Source organism: Petromyzon marinus, chromosome 69 (genome assembly GCF_048934315.1).
Source record: "Petromyzon marinus isolate PM22_M1 ecotype Great Lakes invasive population chromosome 69, UKy_Petmar_22M1.pri1.0, whole genome shotgun sequence".
Classification (NCBI taxonomy): Eukaryota; Metazoa; Chordata; class Hyperoartia; order Petromyzontiformes; family Petromyzontidae; genus Petromyzon; species Petromyzon marinus.
Window position 1 is genome coordinate 4,520,765 of NC_133735.1, and position 24,697 is coordinate 4,545,461.

Below are 24,697 nucleotides of genomic sequence, written 5' to 3' on the forward strand. Positions count from 1 at the left end.
ACACACACCCACACACACCCACACACACCCACACATCCACACATACCTACACACACACACCCACACATCCACACACACCCACACATTCACACACACCCACACATCCACACACACCCACACATCCACACCCACACATCCACACACACCCACACATCCACACACACACATCCACACACACACCCACACACACATCCACACACAAAGACAAAGATCCCCCATATAGTCTTAACAGACTGTAGGGACAAGTGCTGTTAGCGAGCACCTATGAAGGCCGGAACGGTACACGAGGGGGTGGGTGGCCAGCACCACGCCCGACCGCCTTTGTCTCCCTAGTGGCAATGTTTACACACCGCACCAGGTACTCATTTTAGGCTGAGTCGACCTAGGGGAGGCCCGGGACCGGTTCAGATAATCGTCACTGGTGATGGCCGTGAGCGGGAATCGAACCCGGGTCGCCAGGTTCATAGTGCAGCGCGCTAACCGCTACACTATCGCTCCCCACATCCACACACACATCCACACACAAACATCCATCCACACCCACACACACCCACACACACCCACACACCCACATCCACACACACACACCCACACACCCACACACACCCACACACCCACACCCACCCACCCACACCCACACACCCACACACACCCACACACACCCACACACACTCACACACACACCCACACACACACACACCCACACACAATCTTCGGTCAACCCCACTGGGCTATGCCCCCTATCACCCCCCCCCTGTCACCCCCTCCCCCACCCCCTCCCCCACCCCTTCCACCCCCCCACCCCAAACCCCCTCGCCACCCCTTCCACTCCCCCTCCCCCAATCCCCCCCCCCCGTCACCCCCTCCCCCACCCCTTCCACTCCCCCCCCCACCCCCCAATCCCCCCCCCCATCACCCCTTCCACCCCCCCCACCTTCTCCGCAGGGGGCGGGGACCCCCCCCACCACGTCCCCGGCGTGGTAGACGACGCTGGCGCCCCCCACGGAGTCGACGGCCATCTCCTGGGAGTCAACAACAACAACAACAGAAACAACATCAGCAACAACAACAACATAGATCAACAACAATACGGAGACTCAACAACAACAATACAGAGACTCAACAACAACAACACGGGGAGAAGTATCAACAACAACATAAATCAACAAGATAAATCAACAACAACATAAATCAACAACAACATAAATCAACAACAACATAAATCAACAACAACATAAATCAACAACATAAATCAACAACATAAATCAACAACAACATAAATCAACAACAACATAAATCAACAACAACATAAATCAACAACAACATAAATCAACAACATAAATCAACAACAACATAAATCAACAACAACATAAATCAACAACAACATAAATCAACAACAACAATCAACAACAACATAAATCAACAACAACATAAATCAACAACAACATAAATCAACAACAACATAAATCAACAACAACATGAATCAACAACATAAATCAACAACAACATAAATCAACAACATAAATCAACAACATAAATCAACAACAACATGAATCAACAACAACATAAATCAACAACATAAATCAACAACATAAATCAACAACATAAATCAACAACAACATAAATCAACAACAACATAAATCAACAACAACATAAATCAACAACATAAATCAACAACAACATAAATCAACAACAACATAAATCAACAACAACATAAATCAACAACAACATAAATCAACAACATAAATCAACAACAACATAAATCAACAACAACATAAATCAACAACAACATAAATCAACAACAACATAAATCAACAACATAAATCAACAACAACATGAATCAACAACATAAATCAACAACAACATAAATCAACAACAACATAAATCAACAACAACATAAATCAACAACAACATAAATCAACAACATGAATCAACAATAACAGAACAGTACAACAGCAAGAGGGGTGAGTAATAAACATCGCCACTGGGGAGACATAAGCACACTGCCCAGGTATGGGAAACTCTCCACTCTCTCCACAACTGCCCCATCACCGATTGGGAGTTGTGGGGGTGGAGTGTCCGATGGTACAAAATACCCAGGCAGGTGCTTAGTTTTGGTGGGGCTGATGGTAAGGCCCCACCTCTTAGTGGCACGCTCCAGTCTCAGCAGCAGCGTCTCCAACTCCTCCTCTGAATGAGCAGCTATTACCAAATCATCGGCATACATAACGTGGTTGAGCAATAGGGAGCCATCTCTTGACCGCACCCGGGCATCGATCAGCCTCCCATTATATCTGTACCATATGGAGATTCCCCCGGTACAGCTATTGAAGGCTTCACGAACTACGTGGTCAAAATAGATGTTAAATAATGTGGGAGCCAGAGGACATCCCTGTCGCACCCCAAGGTGTACAGGGAATGGCTCTGACTCCTGGCCACGTAGTTTTACCCGGGCCCGCTCACCATCGTGAAGGTCCTTAATGATCGTGGGCAGAGGGTCAGGTACTCCAAAAGCACGAAGAACAACCCAGAGCCCAGGCCTACTGATGGTATCATAGGCCTTGACCAGGTCAATAAAGCAGAGATGTAGGTCTTGTTGGAATTCCCTACACCTCTGCTGTAGCAGACGGACAGAAAATATGGCATCTGTGCAGGACCGCCCTTTCCTGAAACCGCATTGGGGCTCCGCAAGCCTCTCCTCAGCGTGCCTGGCAAGGCGATGTTGAATAATCCTTGCCAGGACCTTTCCCGGCACACTGAGGAGTGAGATGCCCCTGTAGTTGTTACAGTCCGTGTGGTCGCCTTTCTTAAAGAGGGGGACCACCAGGGCATCCTTCCAACCCTGCGGAACCCGTCCAGTGGTCCAGACTGTTGTTATGATGTCATAGAGGGCAGTCTGTTAACAAACGCCACCTTTCCTCAGCATTTCGCTTGGGAGATCTCTGCCCGCTTCCTTTCCTGATCTCAGACTCCGGATCGCCTTCAGTACTTCCTCAACAGATGGCACCTCAGCCAGCCACTTACAGGGGGTGACTTCTTCCAATATTTGAGGCACCGCAGCCTCAGCAGGATCATCCTCACTTTGTGCCACGATGTTTTCCTGGCTGAGGGATTTTCCCTCCCCCAGGACCTCACAGAAATGCTCAGCAAATCTGCAAACCTGTTCCTGTGGGTCGGAGATTGGATCACCATTTTTTCCCCTGATGGTAATAGGTGTGGCACTGCAGGTTACTTTTTTGATGGAGTTAAATAGAGATTTGTGATCACGGGCCACTGAGGCAGACTCCATCTCCTCAGCAACCCGCGACCACCACCCATCCTTGCAGCGCCTCATGGCCCTCCGAACCTCCGAGCGAAGGCTGCGGTAAGCCTCCTCATTCTCTGACGTGGGATTCTGTAGCCGATGACAGTGGGCCTGTCGCTTTTTCTCAACCATCCTGAACACCTCCTCTGTCAGCCAGGGTCTCTGGGGAGGTCTGGACCGCGTACCCAAAGCAGCCATTGCAGTTGCATGAGTCACAGTCCTAAACCTCGCCCATTTACCCTCGACATCAGGAGGAGTCGGGGACGATGCCAATCCCAGCCGCAAGCGATGATGAAATTCTCGCTTGCAACTTTCATCAGATAACTGAGACCAGGCCACTTTAGGTTGGAATGGGGTCCTGGGTGTACACCCACCACCGGAGTGGAAGAATGGCAGGCGCATCTTACAGATGACTAGTCGATGGTCAGAGGGCAAATCAGCTCCACGGTAGGTCCTGGTGTCAAGGACATGGGCTCGCATCCACTGGTCCGTCACTATGTAGTCCAGCAGATGTTCTTGCTTGGACCCGGCATGCATCCATGATGTTGTGTGGATGCGCCGATGCCGGAACAGCGTGTTGGTAATTACAAGCTCATGGGCTGCACAAAAATCTAGCAGCCTCCTACCGTTGTTATTGAGCTGATCTGGCCCATGCCTTCCAATCACTCCAGACCAGGTGCCAGCATCATGACCAACTCGGGCATTGAAGTCACCCAACATGATGACTCTATCCCGAGGGGCCACTTTAGCCAGCACCTGTGACAGGAGGTCATAGAAGGCATCTGACTCATCGGCTTTGCCTGCATCCTTCCACGGATGTTCATCTTCGGTGGGGGCATAAGTAACCATGGCCACCATTCCTCGCCTCCGGTTGATGGGAAGGCGAGCCCAAAGGAGCCTGGGGCTTACAGCTTCCCACACCTCACCGCCACGCTCCCACGCCCCCTTCATTCTTTTGTTCAAAAGAAGAGCCACACCCTGTTGTTTGGCAGTCTGCTGCCCCGAGTAGAGGACCGTCCACCCCTCATGGTGGCAGGAGCCAGAACCGGTCCACCGGACCTCCTGAATGCCACATAGATTCAGGCGGTACCGGTCCAGCTCCCGACAGAGGAGTGGCAGCCTCTCCTCCGCAGTGAGCGTTCGAACATTCCACATGGCCACCCATAGTGGCTTTTCGTTGTTTCTGGAGGAGCCCCGATGTCCTGGCTCCGCCCATTGGGGTTTGGCCAGGAGACGTCATAGACGCCTGGCCCCCCGGGGCGGCCTCCGGCACAAGCTTATTAGTTACATACTTTATTCACGGTTTAGTGGTAATTAATTGAAGGTGGAGGGGTTATCAGCCCCTCGCACCCGTCCAGAGCCCCCGTTTAGCCCCTGTGGTGGACACAGATGCCATGAGGGGAGGAGCCAATCAAAATTGGACCTCCCCCCACAGCACTGTCCACAACAGAGTTGCCCGTCCGGCACCGCGAGGAGGTAGGGGGTTGTTTTGCACACCCACACAAACTCACCCACACGTACGTACACACACGTACGTACACGTACGTACACACACGTACGTACACACACACGTACGTACACACACACACACGTACGTACACACGTACGTACACACGTACGTACACACGTACGTACACGTACGTACACACATACACACACACGTACGTACACACACACGTACACACACACGTACGTACGTGTGCACGTACGTACACACGTACGTACGTGTACGTACACATGTGTACGTACACACACGTACGTACACGTACGTATGTACACAGGTACACACACACACACACACGTACGTACACACGTACGTACACACGTGTAGCGACATCGAATCGGCCACGTAGCAGCATAGCGCTGGCTGCAGCAGCCCTGACGGACAGCGAGCCACGTGACAGACCAGAGGGGGATGGAGGGGAAAGGTCACGGAAGGGGCACACCGGGAACCCGCTGGTAGGTTCTAGAAAGGGGGCGTGGCCAGGGGGTGTGGTCGGGGGCGTGGCCGGGGGCGTGGCCAGGCCACACCCCCGAGAGGGGACCTCGTGGCTGTGGTGTGGAGTGGGGTCCCCGTCGCGCCGCTGCTGCTGCCGCCGCTACCGCCGCTGCCGCCGCCACCACCACCGCCACCGCCGCTACCGCCGCTGCCGCCGCCGCTACCCCTGCTGCCGCCGCTGCCACCGCTGCCGCTGCCGCCACCGCCGCCACCGCCGCCGCCACCGCTACCGCTGCTGCCGCCACCGCTGCTGCTACCGCTGCTTCCGCCGCTGCTGCTGCTGCCACAGCCGCTGCTGCCGCTGCTGCTGCCGCTGCTGCTACCGCTACTACCACCGCTGCTACCGCTGCTGCCGCTGCCACCGCTGCTACCGCTGCTGCTGGAGTCTTCGCCATCTCGGCGTCGCCAGTCAGAGGCAGTCTGGCTGCTGTCCTGACTGGGACCGTAGTCACCAAGTGTCAACCACCACGTACACGCACACACACCACACACACGCACGCGTACACACACACATGCACACACACACACGCACACACGCGTACACACGCACACACACACACGCACACCACACACACACCACGTACACGCACACACACACACACACACGCACACACACACACACAGGCACGCACACACACACACAGGCACGCACACACGCAGGCTCTCACCTCGACATCACCCACACTCCTCTCCATCACCACCTCCTGCTGATGCTCCAGTTCCATCTCCTCCTCCTCATCCTCCTTCTCCTCCTCCAGCTGCTGCTGCTGTTGCAGCTGCACCAGCTGCACGTGCTGCAGCTGGTGCAGCTGCTGCTGCTGCTGCTGGGCCCGCTCCTGCTGCTGCACCAGCTGCTGCTTGAGATCCTCGATCTGCTGCGCTCGCTGCTGCAGGTGCCGCTGCGCCAGCTGCCGCCGCTTCAGCTCCTCGCCCGCCTGCTGCGTGCGCTCCTGCTGCACGTGGCGCGTGTCCTCCTGCTGCTGCTCGTGCTGCACGTCCTGCTGCTGCTGCACGTGGCGTGTGTCCTCCTGCTGCACGTGCTGCACGAGCTGATGTACTTGCTGCACGTCCTCCTGCTGCGCTTGCTGCACGTCCTGCTGCTGCACCTGCTGCTGCACCTGATGCTGCACCTGCTGCACGTCCTGCTGCTGCACCTGCTGCATGTCCTGCTGCTGCACCTGCTGCATATCCTGCTGCTGCACCTGCTGCTGCACCTGCTGCTGCACATGATGTTGCACCTGATGCTGCACATGCTGCTGCACCTGCTGCATGTCCTGGTGCTGCAGATGCTGCTGCTGCACGTCCTGCTGCTGCACATGCTGCATGTCCTCCTGCTGCATGTGCTGCACATCCAGCTGCTGCACCTGCTGCTGCTGCTGCACGTGCTGCACCTGCTGCTGCTGCTGCTGGGCATGCTGCCGCTTGAGCTCCTCGATCTGCTGCGAGGAGAAAAATGGTCGGCGTCGCCGTGCCGGCTCGTCGGGGTGGCCGGCCACCCAGGCGGCGAAGGCGTCGCCGTGCCGGCTGGCCACGTGCAGCCGCAGGTTCTTCTTATGCTTGGTGGTGAAGTGGCACAGGTCACAGGGGAAGGGCTTCTCGCCTGTGCGGGGGGGAGGGAGACGCTGCGGTGGTGACGGTGGTCACGGTGGTGGTGACGGTGGTGGTGGTGACAATGGTGGTGGTGACGGTGGTGACAGTGGTGGTGAAGTGGCACAGGTCACAGGGGAAGGGCTTCTCGCCTGTGCGGGGGGGAGGGAGACGCTGCGGTGGTGACGGTGGTCACGGTGGTGGTGACGGTGGCGGTGGTGACGGTGGTGACGGTGGTGACGGTGGTGACGGTGGTGACAGTGGTGGTGGTGACGGTGGTGGCGGTGACAGTGGTTGTGCTGACGGTGACGACGGTGGTGGTGGTGACGGTGGTGGTGGTAACGGTGGTGACGGTAGCGACGGTGGGAGGGGAGGGAGGGAAGGAGGGAAGGAGGGGAGGGAGGGAGGTTAGGGAGGGGAGGGGAGGGGAAGGAGGGGAGGGAGGGAGGGGATGGAGGGAGGGGGGACACGGGGGCTGACCGGTGTGGCGGATGGCGACGTGGGCGATGAGGAAGTCCTCCTTGCTGGTACAGTACTGGCAGTGTTCACACTTGTATGGCTTGTCGTTGGCGTGCTCCAGCTGGTGGTTGAGGACTGCCCTCTTGTTGTCGCTCGCAAAGTCGCAGTGCTCACACTTGTAGCTGCGAGGGCGACGCGGTACACCGCCACCGTCAACACCACCGCCAACGTCAACGCCACTACCAGCGTCGTCACCACCACTACCGCCACCGTCAACACTACTACCACCGTCAACACTACTACCACCGTCAACACTACCACCACTGTCAACACCACTACCAGCGTCGTCACCACCACTACCACCACCGTCGTCATCACCGTCAACACTACTACCACCGTCAACACTACTAACACCGTCAAACACTACTACCACCGTCAACGCTACTACCACCGTCAACACCACTACCAGCGTCAACACTACTACCACCGTCAACACCACTACCACCGTCAACACTACTACCACCATCAACACTACTACCACCATCAACACTACTACCAGCGTCAACACTACTACCACCGTCAACACTACCACCGTCAACACCACTACCGTCAACACTACTACCACCGTCAACACTACTACCACCGTCAACACTACTACCAGCGTCAACACTACTACCACCATCAACACTACTACCACCGTCAACACTACTACCAGCGTCAACACTACCACCGTCAACACTACTACCACCGTCAACACTACTACCAGCGTCAACACTACTACCACCGTCAACACTACTACCAGCGTCAACACTACCACCACCATCAACACTACTACCAGCGTCAAACACTACTACCACCGTCAACACTACTACCAGCGTCAACACTACCACCACCGTCAACACTACTACCAGCGTCAACACTACCACCGTCAACACTACTACCACCGTCAACACTACTACCAGCGTCAACACTACCACCGTCAACACTACTACCAGCGTCAACACTACCACCACCGTCAACACTACTACCAGCGTCAAACACTACTACCACCGTCAACACCACTACCAGCGTCAACACTACCACCACCATCAACACTACTAACACCGTCAACACTACTACCACCGTCAACACTACCACCGTCAACACTACTACCGTCAACACTACTACCACCGTCAACACTACCACCGTCAACACTACTACCACCGTCAACACTACTACCACCGTCAACACTACCACCACCGTCAACACTACCACCAGCGTCACCACTACCACCACCGTCAAACACTACTACCACCGTCAACACTACTACCACCGTCAAACACTACTACCACCGTCAACACTACTACCACCGTCAAACACTACTACCACCGTCAAACACTACTAACACCATCAACACCACTACCACCGTCAACACTACTACCACCGTCAACACTACTACCACCGTCAACACTACTACCACCGTCAACACTACCACCACCGTCAAACACTACTACCACCGTCAACACTACTACCACCGTCAACACTACTACCACCGTCAACACTACCACCACCGTCAACACTACCACCACCGTCAAACACTACTACCACCGTCAACACTACTACCACCGTCAACACTACTACCACCGTCAACACTACTACCACCGTCAAACACTACTACCACCGTCAAACACTACTAACACCATCAACACCACTACCACCATCAACACTACTACCACCGTCAACACTACTACCACCGTCAACACTACTACCACCGTCAACACTACCACCACCGTCAACACTACTACCACCGTCAAACACTACTACCACCGTCAAACACCACTACCACCATCAACACCACTACCACCGTCAACACTACCACCACCGTCAACACTACCACCACCGTCAACACTACCACCGTCAACACTACCACCGTCAAACACTACTACCACCGTCAACACTACTACCACCGTCAACACTACTACCACCGTCAAACACTACCACCGTCAACACTACTACCACCGTCAACACTACTACCACCGTCAACACTACTACCACCGTCAACACTACCACCACCGTCAACACTACCACCACCGTCAACACTACCACCGTCAAACACTACTACCACCGTCAAACACTACTACCACCGTCAACACTACCACCACCGTCAACACTACTACCACCGTCAAACACTACTACCACCGTCAACACTACTACCACCGTCAACACTACCACCACCGTCAACACTACCACCGTCAACACTACTACCACCGTCAAACACCACTACCACCGTCAACACTACTACCACCGTCAACACTACTACCACCGTCAACACTACTACCACCGTCAACACTACTACCACCGTCAAACACCACTACCACCGTCAACACTACTACCACCGTCAACACTACCACCACCGTCACCACTACTAACCCCGTCAACACCACTACCACCATCAACACTACCACCGTCAACACCACTACCACCGTCAACACTCCTACCACCGTCAACACTACCACACCATCAACACTACTACCACCATCAACACCACTACCACCGTCAACACTACCACACCATCAACACTACTACCACCGTCAACACTACTACCACCGTCAACACTACTACCACCGTCAACACTACCACCGTCAACACCACTACCACCACCGTCAACACTACTACCACTGTCAAAACTACTACCACCGTCAACACTACCACCATCAACACTACTACCACCGTCAACACCACTACCACCACCGTCAACACCACCACCACCGTCAACACCACTACCACTGTCAACACTACTACCACCGTCAACACTACCACCACCGTCAACACCACTACCACCGTCAACACCACTACCACCGTCAACACTACCACCACCGTCAACACCACTACCACCACCGTCAACACTACCAACACCGTCAACACCACCACCACCGTCAACACTACTACCACCGTCAACACTACTACCACCGTCAACACTACTACCACCGTCAAACACTACCACCGTCAACACCACTACCACCGTCAACACTACCACCGTCAACACTACTACCACCGTCAACACTACTACCAGCGTCAACACTACCACCATCAACACTACTACCACTGTCAAAACTACTACCACCGTCAACACTACCACCATCAACACTACTACCACCGTCAACACCACTACCACCACCGTCAACACCACTACCACTGTCAACACTACTACCACCGTCAACACTACCACCACCGTCAACACCACTACCACCGTCAACACCACTACCACCGTCAACACTACCACCACCGTCAACACTACTACCACCACCGTCAACACTACTACCAGCGTCAATACTACCACCACCGTCAACACTACCACCGTCAACACTACCACCATCAACACTACTACCACCACCGTCAACACTACCACCACCGTCAACACTACCACCACCGTCAACACTACCACCGTCAACACTACCACCGTCAAACACTACTACCACCACCGTCAACACTACTACCAGCGTCAACACTACTACCACCGTCAAACACTACTAACACCGTCAACACTACCGCCACCGTCAAACACTACTAACACCATCACTACCACCACCACCGTCGTCACTACTACCACCATCACCACCACCATGTCACCACTACCACCACCACCACCACCGTCATCACTAACATTACTACTACCACCACAACCACCATCACCACCACCATCACCACTACCACCAACAACACTACTACCACCACCACCGTCACCATCAACACTACTACCACCATCAACACTACTACCACCACCACCGTCACCATCAACACTACTACCACCATCAACACTACCAACAACAACAACAACCATTCGCCACTAAGTGGCGGTGACGTCACCACGACGCTTGTGCCAGGCCATGTGCACCTTGAGGCCACGTGAAGTGTCGAACGCCCGCTGGCAGGAGGTCACGGGGCAGACCCAGCAGATGCCACGGGTCGACTGACTGAGATGACTGGCTGATGCACCACCTGTGCCCCCTACTGTGCCAACCTGCTGTGCCAACCTGCTGTGCTTTAGCCACCCGGCGCTCCGCTCGTTGTTGTGAGCGTCGCTCCTCCGCCCTCCGTTGTTGTTGGAGGGCGACTGCCTCCAACTGCCCAGTAGCGTCCTTCACGAGCCTCCTCCACAGAGGCCGATCTTGACACCGCTGGTACCGGTCATCGGCAAGTGCACTCAGCTCCACGTCCTCCTGTACCACATCACTCCATCTCTTCTCTAGCCCGTGCCGCGCCCGTTTAGCCGCCTCGATCCGGCCGAACAAAAGCTGTTTCGGCATGCGGTGGCTGGGCATGCGGGCTACGTGACCCAGCCAACGCAGCCTTGCCTGCCGGAGGAGGCAGGCTAGCCTAAATGTTTAATCATCAACACCACTACCACCACCACCACCACAACCGTCACCATCAATACTACTACCACCGTCACCATCCACACTACAACCACCACCATCATCAACACCACTACCATCACCACCGTCACCATCAACACTACTACCACCACAAACACCATCACCACTACCATTACTACTACCACCATCACCTTCAACACTATTACCACCACCACCACCATCAACACTACTACCACCACTATGCCCACAACCATCACTACCACCACCACCACCTGTGTACTGGTAACCATTAACCACAACCACCACCACCACAAAAAGACAAAGGCAGGCTAGCCTAAATGTTTAATCATCAACACCACTACCACCACCACCACAACCGTCACCATCAACACCACTACCACCACCACCACCACCACCACAAAAAAGACAAAGATCCCCCGTGTAGCCTCTAGCAGGGCTGTAGGGGCAAGTGCTGTTAGCTGCAGCACCTATGAAGGCCGGCACGGCACACGAGGGGGTGGGTGGCCAGCACCACGCCCGGCCGCCTTTGTCTCCCCCAGTGGCGATGTTTACTACACACCGCTACACTGTGTACTCATTTGAGGCCGAGTCGACCTAGGGGAGGCCCGGGACCGGTTCAGATAATCGTCACCGTGTCGTAGCCGGGTTCGTAGCGCGGCGAAGCGCCAACCGCTGAAGCCACCGCTCCCCTACCACCACCACCACAACCACTCACCACCACCACCACCACAACCACCACAACCACCATCACCTCCTCCTCCACCTCCTTCACCTGCTGTGTCCGACGCTGACGATGTGCGTGAGGAGGTGCATCTTGAAGGTGTAGCGCTTCTTGAAGGACTTTCCACACTGAGGAGGAGGAGGAGGAGGGGGGGGTGGAGACGTTGGTAACTGATAACACAGCCGGTGACAGCCGCCGGCGACACAGCCGGTGACGACACAGCCGGTAACACAGCCGGTGAAGACACAGCCGGTGACGACACAGCCAGTGACGACACAGCCGGTGACGACACAGCCGGTGACGACACAGCCAGTGACGACACAGCCAGCGACGACACAGCCGGTAACACAGCTGGCGACGACACAGCCGGTGACGACACAGCCAGTGACGACACAGCCAGTGACGACAGAGCCAGTGACGACACAGCCAGTGACGACACAGCCAGTGACGACACAGCCAGTGACGACACAGCCAGTGACGACACAGCCGGTGACGACACAGCCGGTGACGACACAGCCGGTGACGACAGAGCCAGTGACGACACAGCCAGTGACGACACAGCCGGTGACGACACAGCCGGTGACGACACAGCCGGTGACGACACAGCCGGTGACGACACAGCCGGTGACGACACAGCCGGTGACGACACAGCCAGTGACGACACAGCCAGTGACGACACAGCCGGTGACGACACAGCCAGTGACGACACAGCCGGTAACACAGCCAGTGACGACACAGCCGGTGACACAGCCAGTGACGACACAGCCGGTAACACAGCCAGTGACGACACAGCCGGTAACACAGCCAGTGACGACACAGCCAGTGACACAGCCGGCGACGACACAGCCGGTGACGACACAGCCGGTAACACAGCCGTTGACGACACAGCCGGCGACGACACAGCCGGCGACGACACAGCCAGTGACGACACACCCGGTAACACAGCCGGTGACGACACAGCCGGTGACGACACAGCCGGCGACGACACAGCCGTTGACGACACAGCCGGCGACGACACAGCCGGCGACGACACAGCCGGCGACGACACAGCCAGTGACGACACAGCCGGTAACACAGCCGGTGACGACACAGCCGGTGACGACACAGCCGGCGACGACACAGCCGGTGACGACACAGCTGGTGACACAGCCGGTGACGACACAGCCAGCGACAACACAGCCAGTGACGACACAGCCGGCGACGACACAGCCGGTAACACAGCCAGTGACGACACAGCCGGTGACGACACAGCCGGTAACACAGCCGGTGACGACACAGCCGGTGACGACACAGCCGGTGACGACACAGCCGGCGAAGACACAGCCGGTGACGACACAGCTGGTGACACAGCCGGTGACGACACAGCCGGTGACGACACAGCCAGCGACAACACAGCCAGTGACGACACAGCCGGCGACGACACAGCCGGCGACGCCGCACCTTGTCACACATGTGCGGCTTCTCGGCGCTGTGCGTCTTCAGGTGCTGCGTCAGCCTCTTCTGCATGGGGTAGACGCGGCGGCAGACCGGGCACGGATACTCGCTGCTACGCGGGGCCTGCGGGAGGGGGCGGGGGGCGGAACGTCACGGCACGTCCGGCCAGCCGGTGACACGAAAAGCAGCCGCCGGTGAAACGGTCGGTGGCGGCGATAACGGTGGTGATCGTGGTGGTGATGGTGGTGATCGTGGTGGTGATGGTGGTGGTGATCATGGTGGTGGTGGCAGTGACGGTGGTGATCGTGGTGGTGGTGGTGACGGTGGTGATCGTGGTGGTGGTGGTGATCGTGGTGGTGATGGTGGTGGTGATCATGGTGGTGGTGGCAGTGACGGTGGTGATCATGGTGGTGGTGGCAGTGACGGTGGTGATCGTGGTGGTGGTGGTGACGGTGGTGATCATGGTGGTGGTGGCGGTGATGGTGGCAGTTAACCACAGGAGGTCGTGGCTTGAATCCTGACCCGTCGCGTGGGTTCACCACCACATTTACCACCGTCACCACCAGCACCACCACCACCATCACCACCGTCACCACCACCTTCACCACCACCGTCACCACCACCACCACCGTCACCACCACCGTTACCACCACCGTCACCACCGCCAGTCACCACCGCCAGTCACCATCATTTCCACCACCATCACCACCTCCACGACTGTTACCAGCATCACCACCAGTGACACCACCACCACCACCACTTCCGACACCACCACCACCACCACCGTCACCACCACCACCACCACCACAGTCACCACCACCACCACCACCGTCACCACCACCACCACCACCACAGTCACCATCACCACCACCACCGTCACCATCACCACCACCACCACCACTCACCGGCGGGTGCTCGCGCCGCCGGTGCTCCAGGTAAGGCTTCTTTGCCGGGAAGGCCTCGGCACACTCGGCGCAGCGGTAAACCGCGGCGCCGCCGCCGTCGGCCGCCACCGCCGCGGCCGCCAGCGCCGCCGCCGCGGCCGCTCCGCCGGCGTCGTCGCCGGCGTCGTCACCGTCGCCGCCGGTGCCGGCGGCGACGGTGACGCCGGCACCGGCGTCGCCGTCGCCGCGGGCGTGCAGCTCCGCGTGGCTCTTGAGGTGCGTGTCGCGCTTGAACGCTCGCCCACAGCGGTCACACACGTGGGGCCTGGGGGGGGGGCACGCGGGGGGCGGGGGGGGGGGCACGCGGGGGGGGGGGCACGCGGGGGGGGGGGCACGCGGGGGGGGGGGGGCACGCGGGGGGGGTGGCCGTGATGATGCAGCCCTCGCCCCTCCTACTCCAGCCTCCTCCTCCTCCCTCCTCCTCCCTCCCCTCCAACCCCCTCCTCCCTCCCCCTCCTACTCCTCACTCCCTCCCCCCTCCCTCCTCCCTCCCCCTCCCCCTCCTCCCTCCCCCTCCCCCCTCCTACCGGTCCTTGCTGTGGATGGAGGCGTGCCGCGACACGTCCTTGCGGTAGACGCTGGTGTAGTCGCATTCAGCACACTTGTGAGGTTTCACTCCCTCGTGGTTGTACATGTGCTCCTGTGGGGGGGGTGGTGGGGGGGTAGTGGGGGGGTAGTGGGGGGGGTGGTGGTGGTGGTGGGGGGGGTAGGCGGCGAGGGACCGGTCAGGCGCGCTCCCGGTCATCCATCGCGGCGAACCCACGACCTCCCGCGTACCTGGCGAGGTAGTCAACATCTCTACATTGAACCCACGACCTCCCGCGTACCAGGCGAGGTGGTCAACATCTCTACATTGAACCCACGACCTCCCGCGTACCAGGCGAGGTGGTCAACATCTCTACAATGAACCCACGACCTCCCGCGTACCAGGCGAGGTGGTCAACATCTCTACAATGAACCCACGACCTCCCGCGTACCAGGCGAGGTAGTCAACATCTCGACATTGAACCCACGACCTCCCGCGTACCAGGCGAGGTGGTCAACATCTCTACATTGAACCCACGACCTCCCGCGTACCAGGCGAGGTAGTCAACATCTCTACATTGAACCCACGACCTCCCGCGTACCAGGCGAGGTAGTCAACATCTCTGCATCGAACCCACGACCTCCCGCGTACCAGGCGAGGTGGTCAACATCTCTACATTGAACCCACGACCTCCCGCGTACCAGGCGAGGTGGTCAACATCTCTACATTGAACCCACGACCTCCCGCGTACCAGGCGAGGTGGTCAACATCTCGGCATCGAACCCACGACCTCCCGCGTACCAGGCGAGGTGGTCAACATCTCTACATTGAACCCACGACCTCCCGCGTACCAGGCGAGGTAGTCAACATCTCTACAATGAACCCACGACCTCCCGCGTACCAGGCGAGGTAGTCAACATCTCTACATTGAACCCACGACCTCCTGCGTACCAGGCGAGGTAGTCAACATCTCTACAATGAACCCACGACCTCCCGCGTACCAGGCGAGGTAGTCAACATCTCTACATTGAACCCACGACCTCCCGCATACCAGGCGAGGTGGTCAACATCTCTACATTGAACCCACGACCTCCTGCGTACCAGGCGAGGTGGTCAACATCTCTACAATGAACCCACGACCTCCCGCGTACCAGGCGAGGTAGTCAACATCTCTACATTGAACCCACGACCTCCCGCGTACCAGGCGAGGTGGTCAACATCTCTACATTGAACCCACGACCTCCCGCGTACCAGGCGAGGTGGTCAACATCTCTACAATGAACCCACGACCTCCCGCGTACCACGCAAGGTGGTCAACATCTCTACATTGAACCCACGACCTCATGCGTACCAGGCAAGGTGGTCAACATCTCTACATCGAACCCACGACCTCCTGCATACCAGGCGAGGTGGTCAACATCTCTACATTGAACCCACGACCTCCCGCGTACCAGGCGAGGTGGTAAACATCTCTACATTGAACCCACGACCTCCTGCGTACCAGGCGAGGTAGTCAACATCTCTGCATTGAACCCACGACCTCCCGCGTACCAGGCGAGGTGGTCAACATCTCTACATTGAACCCACGACCTCCCGCGTACCAGGCGAGGTAGTCAACATCTCTACAATGAACCCACGACCTCCTGCGTACCAGGCGAGGTGGTCAACATCTCTACAATGAACCCACGACCTCCTGCGTACCAGGCGAGGTGGTCAACATCTCTGCATTGAACCCACAACCTCCCGCGTACCAGGCGAGGTAGTCAAGATCTCGACATCGAACCCACGACCTCCTGCGTACCAGGCGAGGTAGTCAACATCTCTACAATGAACCCACGACCTCCTGCGTACCAGGCGAGGTGGTCAACATCTCTACATTGAACCCACGACCTCCCGCGTACCAGGCGAGGTAGTCAACATCTCGACATCGAACCCACGACCTCCCGCGTACCAGGCGAGGTAATCAACATCTCTACATTGAACCCACGACCTCCTGCGTACCAGGCGAGGTAGTCAACATCTCTACATTGAACCCACGACCTCCTGCGTACCAGGCGAGGTAGTCAACATCTCTACATTGAACCCACGACCTCCTGCGCACCAGGCGAGGTGGTTAACATCTCGGCATCGAACCCACGACCTCCTGCTTACCAGGCGAGGTAGTCAACATCTCTACATTGAACCCACGACCTCCTGCGTAGCAGGCGAGGTAGTCAACATCTCTACATTGAACCCACGACCTCCCGCGTACCAGGCGAGGTAGTCAACATCTCTACATTGAACCCATGACCTCCTGCGTAGCAGTCGAGGTAGTCAACATCTCTACATTGAACCCACGACCTCCTGCGTAGCAGGCGAGGTAGTCAACATCTCTACATTGAACCCACAACCTCCTGCGTACCAGGCGAGGTAGTCAACATCTCTACATTGAACCCACGACCTCCTGCGTAGCAGGCGAGGTAGTCAACATCTCTACATTGAACCCACGACCTCCTGCATACCAGGCGAGGTAGTCAACATCTCGACATCGAACCCACGACCTCCTGCGTACCAAGCGAGGTAGTCAACATCTCTACATTGAACCCACGACCTCCTGCGTACCAGGCGAGGTAATCAACATCTCGACATCGAACCCACAACCTCCCGCATACCAGGCGAGGTGGTCAACATCTCTACATCGAACCCACGGCCTCCTGCGTACCAGGCGAGGTAGTCAACATCTCTACATTGAACCCACGACCTCCTACGTACCAGGCGAGGTGGTCATCATCTCGACATCGAACCCACGACCTTCCGCGTACCAGGCGAGGTAGTCAACATCTCTACATTGAACCCACGACCTCCTGCGTACCAGGCGAGGTAGTCAACATCTCTACATCGAAGCCACGACCTCCCGCGTACCAGAGATGAGAGAGATGATAGAGAGATGAGAGAGATGAGAGAGAGATGAGAGAGAGATGAGAGAAACATGAGAGAGATGAGAGAGAGATGAGAGAGAGAGATGAGAGAGAGAGAGAGATGAGAGAGATGAGAGAGAGATGAGAGAGATGAGAGAGAGAGATGAGAGAAAGATGATAGAGAGATATGAGAGAGATGAGACAGATGAGAGAGAGAGCGATGAGAGATGAGACAGATGAGAGAGAGATGAGATGAGAGAGATGAGAGAGAGATGATAGAGAGAGAGATGAGAGAGATGAGAGAGATGAGAGAGATGATAGAGATGATAGAGATGATAGAGAGATGAGATGAGAGAGAGGAGAGAGATGAGAGATGAGAGATATGATAGAGAGATGAGATGAGAGAGAGATGAGAGATGAGAGAGATGAGAGATGAGAGAGATGAGACAGATGAGAGAGAGAGCGATGAGAGATGAGAGAGAGATGAGAGATGAGAGAGATGACATGAGAGATGAGATGAGAGATGAGAGATGAGAGAGAGAGATGAGAGATGAGATGAGAGAGATGAGAGAGATGAGAGATGAGAGAGATGAGAGAGATGAGAGAGATGATAGAGAGAGATGAGATGAGAGAGATGAGAGAGATGATAGAGAGAGATGAGAGAGATGAGAGAGATGAGATGAGAGAGATGAGAGAGATGAGAGAGATGATAGAGATGATAGAGATGAGATGAGAGAGAGATGAGAGAGAGAGATGAGAGAGATGAGAGAGATGAGAGAGATGAGAGAGATGAGAGAGATGAGATGAGAGAGATGAGAGAGATGAGAGAGAGATGGTAGAGAGAGATGAGATGAGAGAGAGATGAGAGAGATGAGAGAGAGATGAGAGAGATGAGAGAGAGATGAGAGATGAGATGATAGAGAGAGATGAGATGATAGAGAGAGATGAGATGATAGAGAGAGATGAGATGATAGAGAGAGATGAGATGAGAGAGAGAGATGAGAGAGAGAGATGAGAGAGATGATAGAGAGAGATGATAGAGAGAGATGATAGAGAGAGATGATAGAGAGAGATGAGAGAGAGATGAGAGAGAGATGAGAGAGATGATAGAGAGAGATGATAGAGAGAGAGATGAGATGAGAGAGATGAGAGAGAGATGAGGGAACCTTCAGCGAAGACCACCGCTTGCAGCGGTAGTTGCAGTGCCGGCAGCGGAAGCGTTCGGGGTCGTGGCCGTCGTGTGCCGCCTCGTGGAAGGCCAGATCCTCCGGCGACAGGAAGCGCGAGCCGCACAGGGCGCACCGGTGTGGCCGGAGGCGGGGCCGGCCCGGCCGGTAGCCGTGCTGGTACCTGCACTCCCGAACCGACGTGGCGTCACGTGACGTGACGTGATGTGATGTGACGTGACGTAACGTGACACGGCGTCACGCGGCGTGACGTGACGTGATGTGACGTGACGTGGTGTGACGTGACGTGGCGTGGTGTGACGTGGTGTGGCGTGACGTGACGTGGTGTGACGTGGCGTGACGTGACGTGGCGTGGTGTGACGTGGTGTGACGTGGTGTGACGTGGTGTGACGTGACGTGGCGTGGTGTGACGTGGCGTGGCGTGACGTGACGTGGTGGAGGGAAAGATGGGGGGCTGGGCGGGGTTAGGGGGGGCGGCCGTGAGGTCACGTGACCGCAGGATGGCGATGGTGACGATGGTGATGGGGGCGGGTGGAGGGAAAGGGGGGGGCTGGACGTGAGGGCAGGATGACGATGATGGTGAGAATGATGACGTTGGTGACGATGACGACGACGATGAAGATGACCATGATGATGACCATGATGATGATGACGATGATGACGATAATGATGACGATGATGACGAGGATGACGAAGATGACGATGATGACGACGACGACGACGACGATGATGACAATGGTGAGAATGGTGACGATGACGACGATGGTGACGATGACGACGACGACGACTTTGGTAGTGCGACGGTGCGGTGGTGCCGCCACCTGTTGTAGTATCTCCGGTAGCCCCGCCGGCCGTATCTCTTAGGGGGGCGGCCCCTCCGCTTGGGAGTGTGGGACCCCTCCCCCTCCTCCCCTTCCCCCCCTTCCTCCCCCTCCCCCTCCTCCTCCTCCCCCTCCCCCCCCTCCTCCCCCCCCTCCCCGGGACCGCCCCCCGCCACGTCGCCGGGGGCGGCTTCCGGCGGCACGGCCGCCACCCCCCTCCCGACCGGCGCCCTCCTCTCCCCCTCCCGATTGGCCGATCGCTCGGCCCGCCCCGCGGCATCCTGGGAAACGGAGGGCGGTGGCGGCGGCGGCAGGGGGGGCGGCAGGGGGGGCGGCCCCCGGGGTCCTGGGGTCGGGGCGTCCGCTGGGGGTGCCCGCGTTGTCGACGGCGGTGCTGAGGACAACAACAACAACAAAATACAACAACAACAAAATACAACAACAACAACAAAATACAACAACAACAACAAATACAACAACAACAACAACAACAAACAACAACAACAACAACAAAATACAACAACAACAACAACAAAATACAACAACTACAACAACAAAATACAACAACTACAACAACAAAATACAACAACAACAAAATACAACAACAACAAAATACAACAACAACAAAATACAACAACAACAAAATACAACAACAACAAAATACAACAACAACAAAATACAACAACAACAAAATACAACAACAACAAAATACAACAACAACAAAATACAACAACAACAAAATACAACAACAACAAAATACAACAACAACAAAATACAACAACAACAAAATACAACAACAACAAAATACAACAACAACAAAATACAACAACAACAAAATACAACAACAACAAAATACAACAACAACAAAATACAACAACAACAAAATACAACAACAACAAAATACAACAACAACAACAAAATACAACAACAACAACAAAATACAACAACAACAACAAAATACAACAACAACAAAATACAACAACAACAAAATACAACAACAACAAAATACAACAACAACAAAATACAACAACAACAAAATACAACAACAACAAAATACAACAACAACAACAACAACAAAATACAACAACAACAAAATACAACAACAAAATACAACAACAAAATACAACAACAACAAAATACAACAACAACAAAATACAACAACAACAAAATACAACAACAACAAAATACAACAACAACAAAATACAACAACAACAAAATACAACAACAACAAAATACAACAACAACAAAATACAACAACAACAAAATACAACAACAACAAAATACAACAACAACAAAATACAACAACAACAAAATACAACAACAACAAAATACAACAACAACAAAATACAACAACAACAAAATACAACAACAACAAAATACAACAACAACAAAATACAACAACAACAAAATACAACAACAACAAAATACAACAACAACAAAATACAACAACAACAAAATACAACAACAACAAAATACAACAACAAAATACAACAACAAAATACAACAACAACAAAATACAACAACAACAAAATACAACAACAACAACAAAATACAACAACAACAACAAAATACAACAACAACAACAAAATACAACAACAAAATACAACAACAAAATACAACAACAAAATACAACAACAAAATACAACAACAAAATACAACAACAACAAAATACAACAACAACAAAATACAACAACAAAATACAACAACAACAAAATACAACAACAACAAAATACAACAACAACAACAAAATAACAAAACACAAAAATGTCATCGCCCTCCTCTGCTGCTGCTGGATGAGGGCCTTACAGCACTTGCCCCTACAGCCCTGCTAGAGGCTACACGGGGCACCTTTGTCTGTGTGTCTATAGGACACCGCTGCTGCCACTAACAGCACTTGCCCCTACAGCCCTGCTAGAGGCTACACGGGGGACCTTTGTCTGTGTGTCTATAGGACACCGCTGCTGCTACTAACAGCACTTGCCCCTACAGCCCTGCTAGAGGCTACACGGGGGACCTTTGTCTTTGGTTGCGAGCAGCTACCCGGCTGCTGCACGGCAGCGGCGGTCGCCGTGACGACGGCGAGGGCGGCGTTCCCGGCGTTCCCGGCGTTCCCGGCGTTCCCGGCGTTCCCGGCGTTCCCGGCCGCGTCGAGCCGCGGGTATTTCCTCGGGCGGCCGGGCCTCCGGCGGGGCCTGCCGTCCGCGGCGGCGCCGGGCGCCCCCCGGGGCCCCGGCGAGGGGCCGGGCCTGGTCGGGGCCGCTGGGGCCTGGCGGCCACGGGAGGCATCGTCCAGAGGGTTGTAGTCACTGTCGGCTGTCGCCCGGTGGGGGACGGGGGGGGGAGACACACGTCAGAGGTGTCGCAGAGAGTCTGTGGGTCTCTGTGTGGTGAGTCTGTGGGTCTCTGTGTGGTGAGTCTGTGGGTCTCTGTGTGGTGAGTCTGTGGGTCTCTGTGTGGTGAGTCTGTGGGTCTCTGTGTGTGGTGAGTCTGTGGGTCTCTGCTGTGTGGTGAGTCTATGGGTCTCTGCTGTGTGGTGAGTCTATGGGTCTCTGTGTGGTGAGTCTGTGGGTCTCTGTGTGGTGAGTCTGTGGGTCTCTGTGTGTGGTGAGTCTGTGGGTCTCTGCTGTGTGGTGAGTCTATGGGTCTCTGCTGTGTGATGAGTCTATGGGTCTCTGCTGTGTGATGAGTCTATGGGTCTCTATGATGAGTCTATGGGTCTCTAGGACTTTATGGGTCTCTAGGACTCTATGGGTCTCTAGGACTCTATGGGTCTCTATGATAACTCTATGGGTCTCTATGATGACTCTATGGGTCTCTAGGACTCTATGGGTCTCTATGATGACTCTATGGGTCTCTAGGACTCTATGGGTCTCTATGATGAGTGATGAGTCTATGGGTCTCTATGATGAGTGATGAGTCTATGGGTCTCTATGATGAGTCTATGGGTCTCTATGATGAGTCTATGGGTCTCTAGGACTCTGTGGGTCTCTGTGTGAGTCTATGGGTCTCTGTGTGGTGAGTCTATGGGTCTCTAGGACTCTATGGGTCTCTATGATGAGTGATGACTCTATGGGTCTCTATGATGAGTCTATGGGTCTCTAGGACTCTATGGGTCTCTAGGACTCTATGGGTCTCTAGGACTCTATGGGTCTCTGTGTGATGAGTCTATGGGTCTCTATGATGAGTCTATGGGTCTCTAGGACTCTATGGGTCTCTAGGACTCTATGGGTCTCTGTGATGACTCTATGGGTCTCTAGGACTCTATGGGTCTCTGTGATGACTCTATGGGTCTCTAGGACTCTATGGGTCTCTAGGACTCTATGGGTCTCTGTGTGATGAGTCTATGGGTCTTTGTGTGGTGACTCTATGGGTCTCTGTGTGGTGACTCTATGGGTCTCTGTGTGATGAGTCTATGAGTCTCTGTGATGACTCTATGGGTCTCTGTGATGACTCTATGGGTCTCTAGGACTCTATGGGTCTCTAGGACTCTATGGGTCTCTAGGACTCTATGGGTCTCTGTGTGATGAGTCTATGGGTCTCTGTGTGGTGACTCTATGGGTCTCTGTGTGATGAGTCTATGAGTCTCTGTGATGACTCTATGGGTCTCTGTGATGACTCTATGGGTCTCTAGGACTCTATGGGTCTCTAGGACTCTATGGGTCTCTAGGACTCTATGGGTCTCTGTGTGATGAGTCTATGGGTCTTTGTGTGGTGACTCTATGGGTCTCTGTGTGGTGACTCTATGGGTCTCTGTGTGATGAGTCTATGAGTCTCTGTGATGACTCTATGGGTCTCTGTGATGACTCTATGGGTCTCTAGGACTCTATGGGTCTCTAGGACTCTATGGGTCTCTGTGATGACTCTATGGGTCTGTGGGTCTCTGCTGTGTGGTGAGTCTATGGGTCTCTGCTGTGTGGTGAGTCTATGGGTCTCTGTGTGGTGAGTCTGTGGGTCTCTGTGTGGTGAGTCTGTGGGTCTCTGTGTGTGGTGAGTCTATGGGTCTCTGCTGTGTGATGAGTCTATGGGTCTCTGCTGTGTGATGAGTCTATGGGTCTCTATGATGAGTCTATGGGTCTCTAGGACTTTATGGGTCTCTAGGACTCTATGGGTCTCTAGGACTCTATGGGTCTCTATGATAACTCTATGGGTCTCTATGATGACTCTATGGGTCTCTAGGACTCTATGGGTCTCTATGATGACTCTATGGGTCTCTAGGACTCTATGGGTCTCTATGATGAGTGATGAGTCTATGGGTCTCTATGATGAGTGATGAGTCTATGGGTCTCTATGATGAGTCTATGGGTCTCTATGATGAGTCTATGGGTCTCTAGGACTCTGTGGGTCTCTGTGTGAGTCTATGGGTCTCTGTGTGGTGAGTCTATGGGTCTCTAGAACTCTATGGGTCTCTATGATGAGTGATGACTCTATGGGTCTCTATGATG

The 24,697-nt window shown here is 54.8% G+C and overlaps 1 protein-coding gene across 1 annotated transcript in view; it reads right to left on the reverse strand.

Annotated features, from left to right (window-relative positions):
* Nucleotides 1-24,697, reverse strand: part of LOC116957028 (uncharacterized) — an 86,422-nt gene that overhangs the window by 18,846 nt on the left and 42,879 nt on the right. Inside the window, exons 8-18 of the mRNA XM_076055106.1 lie at nt 22,296-22,568; nt 20,405-20,649; nt 20,256-20,362; nt 19,414-19,597; nt 15,352-15,464; nt 14,786-15,089; nt 13,887-14,003; nt 12,498-12,574; nt 7,371-7,531; nt 5,972-6,903; nt 935-1,022 (exon numbers count right to left, since the gene is read on the reverse strand). Of these exons, the coding sequence (XP_075911221.1) occupies nt 935-1,022; nt 5,972-6,903; nt 7,371-7,531; nt 12,498-12,574; nt 13,887-14,003; nt 14,786-15,089; nt 15,352-15,464; nt 19,414-19,597; nt 20,256-20,362; nt 20,405-20,649; nt 22,296-22,568 (2,601 nt within the window). The remainder of the gene's footprint in view (nt 1-934; nt 1,023-5,971; nt 6,904-7,370; nt 7,532-12,497; nt 12,575-13,886; nt 14,004-14,785; nt 15,090-15,351; nt 15,465-19,413; nt 19,598-20,255; nt 20,363-20,404; nt 20,650-22,295; nt 22,569-24,697) is intronic.